Source organism: Tupaia chinensis, unplaced genomic scaffold, assembly GCF_000334495.1.
Source record: "Tupaia chinensis unplaced genomic scaffold, TupChi_1.0 Scaffold146907_1, whole genome shotgun sequence".
Classification (NCBI taxonomy): Eukaryota; Metazoa; Chordata; class Mammalia; order Scandentia; family Tupaiidae; genus Tupaia; species Tupaia belangeri.
Genome location: NW_006206760.1, coordinates 2251981 through 2261561, shown reverse-complemented (window position 1 = coordinate 2261561; position 9581 = coordinate 2251981). Strand labels below are relative to the sequence as shown.

Sequence of the window (9581 nt, the reverse complement as noted above, 5' to 3'; positions counted from 1 at the left end):
TCCTCCATTCTCCTCTCGGGATCTTGGGCACACACGCACACGTGCCCGGCGTGAGTTTAAGCTACTGGGTCCGAGACTCAAACAGCAGTTGACTGCATGGGAGTCCAGTGACATAGCCATTACGCTATCTGCGGGTACCATAGAGGAATTTTTTACTTGTATCTTTTAGTTGTCACGCTTGTAGGTGAATCTAATAATATATCATATTTAGACTTAAAAACTTTTTTTTAACCTTCCTATACTGTTTCTTTATTTGATTGAAATGGAAAAAATATAGATATATTATGGGGTAAATGCAAAATATATATGCATTTCTAAGATAGCATATGAAATCATGAATGAATTTTGTACCTACAGCTGCTTGTTCCAAAATACTTCCTGGATCTCTCTCTGTACCCTTAACCTTTTTTTAAAAAAAATAAATATTCAATCACCATACATCACTACAGCTTATAAAATGAATTTACCCAACATGAATATACTTCTCATCATCCAGTTGAAGATATCATACATGCTATCATCAACAGACAATCCTCCATTTCTGTGTCCCTCAAATGTCTTGTCTCTCTATTTTTCTCCTTGATTCCTTTCCTCTTACTCTCCCCCATCTCTCATCCTCTTTCTCCACTGTCTCCAGTATCCATAACCATTTTCCATGCTTCTATATCCTCTAATTTTCCAGTTTCTGCCATAGAGTGCAGACAGTTGGTATATATTAAGTGGAGACATACAATGTCTCTCTTTTATAGCCTGGTTTCCTTCCCTCAGCAGATCTTCAATATTTATCCTCTTTCTATCAAGTGCCAGGGTCTTGATGTTTTTTATAGCTAAGTAGTATCCCTGAGCACAGTTAGCTCAGCCTCGTTGCACTCCCCAAACACAGTGTCTCTGTGTTCTCGGCTGCAGCCCTGCCTTCAGGCACCCTCCATGGTCCATTCTGCTCCGTCAGCCCATCTCCACCCTGCAGTGCAGGCAGTGGGAGCCATAACCTTTGCAGTCCCACCCAGCTAGAACTGAATCACTTACAGTCCAGAGAGCACAGGCAAACTGATGAGTTTTTCTGAGCCTCAGCTTCCTCAGGGAGAATGCCATTTGTCTCGAGGAGTCAGAAGGAAAACTTGAGAGTGATGTGGCACGTGCCCTATGGACAGTGGAGGCTCGATAAATAGCTCTTCATCCAAGAAGCACTCATAAAGAGTCCACCATGACCCAAACACCCTACCAACTACCAGAGATGCTGCAGTGAGTTGAACCAGACATGACCCCTGCCTTCATGAGGCTTCCAGTCTAGAGAAGGAGACAGACACTAGCAATCACAAAAATCATCGTAACTAGGGACCACCAATTAGCGTAATAGCTATGTCACTGGACTCCCACGTAGTCGACCGCAGTTCGAGTCCCAGACCCGGTGGCTTAAACTCACGCCAGGCACGTATGCGTGCGTGCCCAAGATCCTGAGAGGAGAATGGAGGAGAAGGGATTGCAGCATGGCCATCCCCCCTGGGGAGTGATTTCTTGCTTTCTGTCTCTGTCTCTCTGTCTTTCTGGTGAGCCCATGGGCCCTATAGCAAAGACCTCTCAAAAAAAAAAAAAAAACTGCCACAATTTAACAGAACTTGAAGTTTAATTTGGGTCATCTGTAAGCCAAGTTTCCATTGAATTCCAAGTCAATTGTCAGCACATAGTAAGTGACATGAAGGGAAACATCATTTGACTTCTCAAAAATTGTGTAATGGCCGTACCTCACAGAGTGTGTAACACTCTAAACTCCTGCTGAGAAGTCCCAGGCCTGAGCTTGACTCACCTATTAACTAGGCATACTCAGACAAGAAAAAATGAGACTGCTAGAATTCTATTTGCCAAATATCAATCCTTAAATTTTACAAATAGAATGTCAGTTTGCAATCCGGGGGGAAAGAATGGGGTTCCAGAAGAACCTCTGTGAGCTGGAACATGGATTCCTCTTAGGTTGCTGATGTGGGAGAGAAAAATATCTTTTCTGTCTAACTTTCTAACAATAAACTGGTGTTTGAGGCCTCTATAACAAAAGATTAACAAGAGAAAAACACAGTAATTTATTTAAGTCCACTTTCTCCTAAACTAGAAAATGAAGACCCAAAGAAACAGTTAAACATGAGTATTTTCAAGAGTAGGCTTGATAAGGAATGGAGAGTTGTGTAGAAATATTATAGGGCAAGGGACCGGCAGGTGGCGTAGTGGTGAAGGGCACTAGACTCCCACATAGCTGACCATGGTTCGAGTCCCGGACCTGACGGATTGCTCTCTCACTTTCCCCCCCTCTCTCTCTCTCTCTGTCATTCTGTCCCTCTCTGGTCAAATTAAAATAAATAAACAAAGTTACATAAAATAATTCTTAAAAAAATATACCAGAAATATTATAGGGCAAGAAGAGTATCATCTAAGAGTAATAAACTTGAGGATATTTAGCCAGGCTTGCTTGCTCAGGGTCTTCTCTGTTTTCTGTGCCTTAAGAGATAAGGATGCCCTTTTCCTCTGTATATACAGAGGGCACCTCTCGCACCTCTTAAGTTTCAGAGAAAGATCAGAAAATGTTTTATTACTTCCTTCAGAAGAAAAGGGTGGTGTGGGAAGGTCAGAGTGACCTTCCTGCTGCTGCTGTTTTCTCGAATTCTTTCCATTTCAGATATTCAAGATGCCCAAGAGTCGTAGGAATTTTTGAGGCGCATATTCTAAAGCCCATCACTAAATATTAAATCTAATCGAATAGGAGCATGTCCTAAACCCTGTCATTTCATATTAAATCTGGTCCTAGAGTTAACCTCTGGAAATCCACTGAAAGGAACAATTTCAACCATCGAATGATGCCAGGAGAAGTTTCACCTTAACTCTGGGAAAGTATTTTTATATTTTTCAGTGTTAAGCTCTGCCATCTCATCTTTGTGTGCTTTTATTGTAATTAATAACTATAATTATTCTTGACACTGCTAACTGTAACAAACATGAAAGCCAAAAGAACCAGAGGAAGCATTTTGCTATTAGATTTAAATACTCAGCTGCTTCATTTAAATTCATCTTATTTGGATATCTTTGAATTTTTTTTTAAAACATCGTGGTGCCAAAAGGAGGCAAGATTTTAAAATGCAAACCGATGTATGACTGAACACCCCAAGCACACTGAAGTAATTTGCCAAATAGAAACAATCCATCCATGTAGAAAACACCATCAAATCAGCATCCACAAGGCAGCCCAATGACAAAAAGGATTTTCATTCTTGACCTTGTTTTTGGTTCATTGAGATCAAAATCCTGGGTCCATCCTAAAAGAATACTAAAAGAGAAACAAGAGCATAAACATTCTCTGGCTGTTTCCCTGGGTTGCATCAGCTTGTTATCCATAGCTCATCACGGCTTCTTGAAAGAAATTCTTGTCCCCTTGGTCTCAAGGGTCGAATAAATCTCTGGAATCAGTGTCCAGCAATGTGTCAGCATTCCCACTGTTTTCCTGCTGTACATCCATCCAGGCTGGATCCAAACATTTGCCAATCTACTCATTCCCAAAATAAAACGGAGTATTCTTCAAAAGAGTCCAATCCAAATTGCCTGCAGATAGTCTGAAGATGAAAAATAAAGCAAATATTATTCTCACAACAATTTTAAGTATTATTTTAATCAGAATTGGTATATGTATATATATATATATTTTGAGAGATTTTTGTTATAGGGCGCGTGCGCTCACCTGAAAGACAGAAAGAGACAGAGAGACAGAGAGTGAGAAATCACACCCCGCCTCCCCGGGGTGGATGGCCACACTGCAATCCCTTCTCCTTCATTCTCCTCTCTGGATCTTGGGCATGCACGCACATGCACCCTGCGTGAGTTTAAGACTTTGGGTCCAGGACTTGAACTGTGGTCGACTACATGGGAGTCCAGTGACATAGCCATTACGCCAACTGCTGGTCCCAGGTATACATTTCAAAACCATATATTAAAACTGTGTCTTGATGGGCTAGCAAGTTAAGGTTAAGGTGTTAAGGTGCTAGATCTCACATATCTGATTGTAGGGTTCAAGTTCCAGACCCTGATAATGAAGGGTGCATTCCCATGCGATCCCAAAATCGCAAGAGAAGATCAGAGAGGGGATTGTAGCATCGCAATTGCAGCATTGCCATCCCCGTTAGGGGGTGATTTCTCACTTTCTCTCTCTTCCTCTCTCTCACGGGCCCTATAGCAAAACAAAAACAAAACAAAAATGTCTCTTGGACTGGCTGTGTGGCCTCATGCTTAAGGCAGCCCAACCTCACATGACCAACTGCACAGTTCAAGTCCCAGAATCTGCGCCTTGAGAAATTGCTGAGCGTGTCTGCCTGCGTGTCCAAAATCCTCAGAGGAGGAGGGGATGAGGACAAGGGGTTGCAGAGTGACCATTCTCATTGCAGGGGGCGGAGGGCGCTTTCTCTTCACCCTCTCTCAATCTCTCTGTTTCTCCCGTGGGCACAAGTATGCTCTAGGAAAAACAAAGAGAGAGAGAAAGAAAAGCAAACAATTAAAAAAAAAACTGTGTATTATAAGAACACCAAAGACTTACTCAAGTCACTGATTAAAAGCCCTTTTCAATCCTACCCTGTGCAATGGCACCACCATGATATCCCTGACAAAGCTATGTGCTTCATGGGAACCAGCAGTTAGCGTAATGGCTATGTCGCTGGACTCCCACGTAGTCAACCGCGGTTCACATCCCAGACCCGGTGGCTTAGAACTCACGCCGGGCACGTGTGCATGCGTGCCCAAGATCCCGAGAGGAGAATGGAGGAGAAGGGATTGTGGTGTGACCATCCCCCCTGGGGGGTGACTTCTTGCTTTCTGTCTCTCTCTCTCTGTTTGTCTGGCGAGTGCACATACCCTATAGCGAAAATACCTCTCAAAAAAAAAAAAAGCTATGTACTTCATGACAATATACTTCTCCACCTAAGGGCCTACCTAGCCTGGGCTTCCACTATGTGTGTAAAATGAAAGTGAACATGGTCAGGCAAATTTCTTTCCGTGATAACATTCCAGGGTTCTAAAAGCAGTGGAGATTTATCCAATTCATCAACAAATTCTTATTGTGCCTCTGTTAAACATGAGATAGCGTGTCCTCTGAATGAAGGGTCTCTGTTATAATCACTTCTCGCTTAGTAAACTCCTTGATCATATCACTCTTCCCTGGGATTATGGCTTCCCTAATCTGATTCCTCCGCGGACTGCATTGTTATTTTTTGCTGAAGACTAGAAGAATTTTTGACACTCAGGAGGTGCTCAAAAAGCACTTGGTGGAGGAACCAAGGGGAGTTCTTTAGAGACAAGGTTGAACATCCCAGAGCCAGGACCCATCCCAGATGAGAGGTTCAAGCATAGCTCCCAGCAAAGCTTCGCTGACACTGTCCTACCACTATAGGTTCAATTCGCCCTGGGGATTTCTGAGCCAGCGGCAGACCCTGCTGTACTAAGACCTGTCTCTCTTCAGACCTAAACACAAACAAATCGTCAGTGCCTAGTTTCAGTCTGATGTGAGGTGACATCCACGCTGGACCCTGTGTACAGCCTGCAAGGTGCCAGGGGAGGCCAAACCACGTGGCTGCCTCAGCTGGGCTCAGTGCCCTCTGACTTTGGCTAGGGCTGGCCAGTGGGGAAACAGCACATCTGAGACAGGAAGATCAGCAAAGTGGGAAGACATGTTCTCTCTTCGGAGTATGGCAGGTTGTAGGGTCCCTTGACCAAGGTCACAGTTCCTGTTAGCCCCCAACATACATATCCGTTCTGTGAGTGTGGGTGGGTGACTGGGTGCCCGCATGCATGTGTGCCTCCACCTCTGTGTCTCTGAGCTCCTTGCCCCTTTAGTCTTTTTTTTTTATATTTTTTATTTAACTTTATTAATTAATTTATTTATTTTAATTTGATCAGAGAGAGACAGAGTGAAAGAGAGAAGGAAAGTGAGAAAGCAAGCCACCGGGTCCAGGACTCGAAGCATGGTCGGCCATGTCAGAGTCCAGCACCCTTAACCATCACGCAAACTGCCGGTCCCGTCTCTTTAATCTCAAGGACAACGGTGGTGACATGTTATGGCCAGTCCCAGGATACAGTCTTCTCCCTTCTGGTTTTGGATATCCTGGTTCAATAGGCCCTTTGTTAAACTTTCTTCGGATTATTCAATTTGAGTGTTTCCTGCTGGGACTTTGACTAATAAGCATCCAAGTATTATGAAGGGTAAGTGGTATAGCCGGTTACCACCAACCTCAATAAGAGGGTACTAATAAATGCTAGTTTCCTTATTGATTCATCACAGGATATGTGCGTGCATATGCAAGAAGACAGAGGGTGAGTGAGAAGCTTCCCCACAGGGCTCAGCACACTGTGAGCTCCCTCCTCCAGTCCTCCAGCCCACTGGAATCCTGGGCATGAGCTGGAGCCCAGCCAGGCCAAGGACTTCAACCTCTGTTGGCAAGCATGTGGCTTCCCACTCCTCAGGCTGGTAAGCTACCGACTGCACCAGAGAGGCTGGGTTCTGCTGTTATTTTTATTTACCTGGTGCAGTAGCTATACATCATGTCTTTAACACAATAGCTACTTCATAAATACTTGTTGACCTCCTGAAGACCAAACACTGCCAGGTGGCTGCGCTGAAGCCATGTTGCTTCTAAGCTCTCCAGAATCCCGCTGGATATTAAAGTTCCATCTTGAGGCCAGACTCGATTCAGATCAGACCAGCGCTTCTTCATCTGCTGGTGGCTGCTCCCTGACAGTGTTCTGTCTGCAGAGCGTCATCCTTGATACTGAGGAATGTGACTGGTGGTGTGTGAGAGGGAAACGGGTCAGGGAGAGCACCCCCTGCTCCTTCGTCTGGTCCTGAACAGTGGCACTCAACCTTCTCACAGCACTCGGTGCAAACCATGTCTCAGTCCATCGAGGTCTTGGACAGGTGGACCCAGAGAGACTTACAGTACGTGGAAAAGATGGAGAAGCAGATGAAAGGGCTGGAGTCCAAGTTCAGGCAGGTGGAGGACAGTCACAAGCAGCACCTGGCCAGGCAGTTCAAGGGCTAACTTAAAAGCGTTTTTCCAGTGCTGCAGGGACTCCAGAAGCAGCCACTCCTTGTACCCAAAAAGAGCCAGAGAGGTTTTGCACCATGCGTTTTACTGTGATTCCCACACTACTGCCATCCCACTAAGGAGCCTCCGCACAACCAGGACCCTCCTTTGCATGCGGCTGCAGATGCATTTTATGACTAGTTTGGACTCTTGTCAATGCATTTGTTGGAAAAAGAAAGAAAAAAAGAACTTTGTGTATGTGACTTAACGCATATAACCTTAAGATGTTGCATTCTAAACTGACAATGAAGACCTCTCCCCAAAAAATAAAAAATAAAAAATAAATATTTGTTGAATAAAGTTTTAAGATGTCTAAGCCACTGCTAATCATGGTTTTAGATTTAAATACATGTACATCCGTGTATTAATCTAGATGATTAGATCTTCTATTTAGAGAAGTTTTGTATTCCAGTAATTGGTAGAGGGGGTTCTACAAACCCCATTCTCACTTTTCTCATGCTCCAACTCAATTACGACTTCATTCCAGGAAAAACAGTGTCAGAGGATGAGCTGACATCTCAAGAGTGGTGTAACAGACTAAGATTGTTACAGTTCACTGATCCTTCTTAGAAGTTCCAGAAAATAATGATTTCATTTCATGTCGTCTAATTGATATGAACTGGCTTTGCAAGTTCATCACTTTCTTCCTCCTACACCCAGAGAGAAATGTAGTTTGGGATAAACTATACCTCCTGGAATCTATTTATGTTTGTAATAAATAAAGACAAACAGTCAATAAAACCGAATCGTCACTCACCATGTATATTGATCTTGCTGATGCAGCATGGAAGTCGTTTCTAGCTCTGGTATCGGGGGAAGCACTTCTTTGTCCTCAGCCAAAGACAGCCTTTGCGTAGTCTCTGCCACTTAAGGAGAACTATTTTAGTCTAAATATTGTCCATTGCAATGCAAAAAGAGACACAACATCGTCTACCATTGTTAAGTGTGGTTTAGAGAGCCAGGCCCTACAACTGGGAAGGCTTGTCACAGTTTCCACCTTTCATTAAATTTCCTGGGACCAGCAGTTGGCATAATGGTTATGGTGCTGGACCCCCATGTAGTCGACCGCAGTTCTGGACTCAGTGGCTTCATCTCATGCCAGGCGCATGTCCGTGCGTGCCCAAGATCCCAAGAGGAGAATGGAGGAGAAGGGATTGCGGTATGGCCATCCTTCCTGTGGAGAGAAGGGGGTAATTTCTCACTTTCTGTCTCTCTGTCTCTTTCTGTCTGTCAGAAAGACACGCGCTTGCCAGAAAGACAGAGAGAGGACAGACAGAAAGTGAGAGATCACCCCCACGGGGGATGGCCACACCGCAATCCCTTCTCCTCCATTTTCCTCTCGGGATCTTGGGCACGCACACACATGTGCCTGGCGTGAGTTTAAGCCACCAGGTCTGGGATTCGAACCCTAGTCAACTATGTGGGAGTCCAGCAACATAGCCATTATGCCAACTGCTGGTCCCCTACACATGCACCCTATTTTTAAAAAACTTTTAAAAAGGAGCCTATTAGAAACTAAATTATTATCAAAGAAAATTAACAGAGTTCTTTGGGTTGAAAAGTCCAACTGTTCACCATTGCCTATTCATTAGGTTTCCTGATATTTTATAGCACAGTGTAAGTATCATTTATTATAGAAAGGTATTACCTGTCAAAATGATGGCTAGTCCAAAGTAGCTCTCTAGTGATGCATTATCTTCTGTTTTTCCTAGTATTTAAAGTCAGGGAACTTATATGCTAATAGCAAAACTTCTAAAAAATTGATAAAAAGGCAAAAGGTAGGATATATGTCATTTTAATGCCTTCTTCAGAATAGCTAAAGCAGATGGAATCATTTTCTAGTTCTACACTGGGAAATGGAGTTTCTTTCAAAAATATGAATTCACCAACATTAGTCAAGACAGCAGAAGCAGTCAGAAGTGTTTTAATACTTTGCAAAATTCTTTTTATAAATTTGTCAAATCTCTGAACCAAACATTTCTTCCACTTTTCCCCCTCAGGATCTCAGAAGAGCATAAAAATTTTAAAAGAACTTCAGTGTGAATTTTGACCTGGCTGAAGCTAGTGAACAAAATTAATTCCCAGCAGAAGAAACTTGGGTTAAATATAAGACTGTGCCCGTGTTGTTGAATAAAGTCTCTCTCACATGGTCCATGGCAACATCCAGAGTGCCCTATAATGCTTCCTTCTTTTCTTCTTCTATTTTTTTTTCTTGAATTTATATCAGTTTTCAAAGGTGTTTTATATCTATGACATCTGGTACCTAACCTCAATTCATCTTTCTGAAGTAATTTTTGATTCCCACCGAGTAATGGAAACTTGCCAGGTGTTTTCATTACTTTGTTCCTGATCATTGTCAAAGACAAAGTACCTCTTCCACCATAAGGGCACATCTAAAACCTCCTCATCCCAGTCAGCCTTTCTTGGCTGCGAAGGGAATTTGTCCCATTAATTTTATATATATATATATATATA

The 9581-nt window shown here is 43.2% G+C and overlaps 1 protein-coding gene across 4 annotated transcripts in view; it reads right to left on the bottom strand.

Moving 5' to 3' along the window:
* Positions 1–2913: 2913 nt before the first annotated feature.
* Positions 2914–9581, bottom strand: part of TMEM156 (transmembrane protein 156) — a 52766-nt gene continuing 46098 nt past the window's right edge. For all 4 annotated transcript variants that reach the window (XM_014584441.2, XM_027768586.1, XM_027768587.1 and 1 more), the window contains 2 exons: positions 7864–7972; positions 2914–3593 (listed from right to left, as the gene is read on the bottom strand). In XM_014584441.2, the coding sequence (XP_014439927.1) occupies position 3593; positions 7864–7972 (110 nt within the window). In that variant the 3' untranslated portion in view covers positions 2914–3592. The remainder of the gene's footprint in view (positions 3594–7863; positions 7973–9581) is intronic.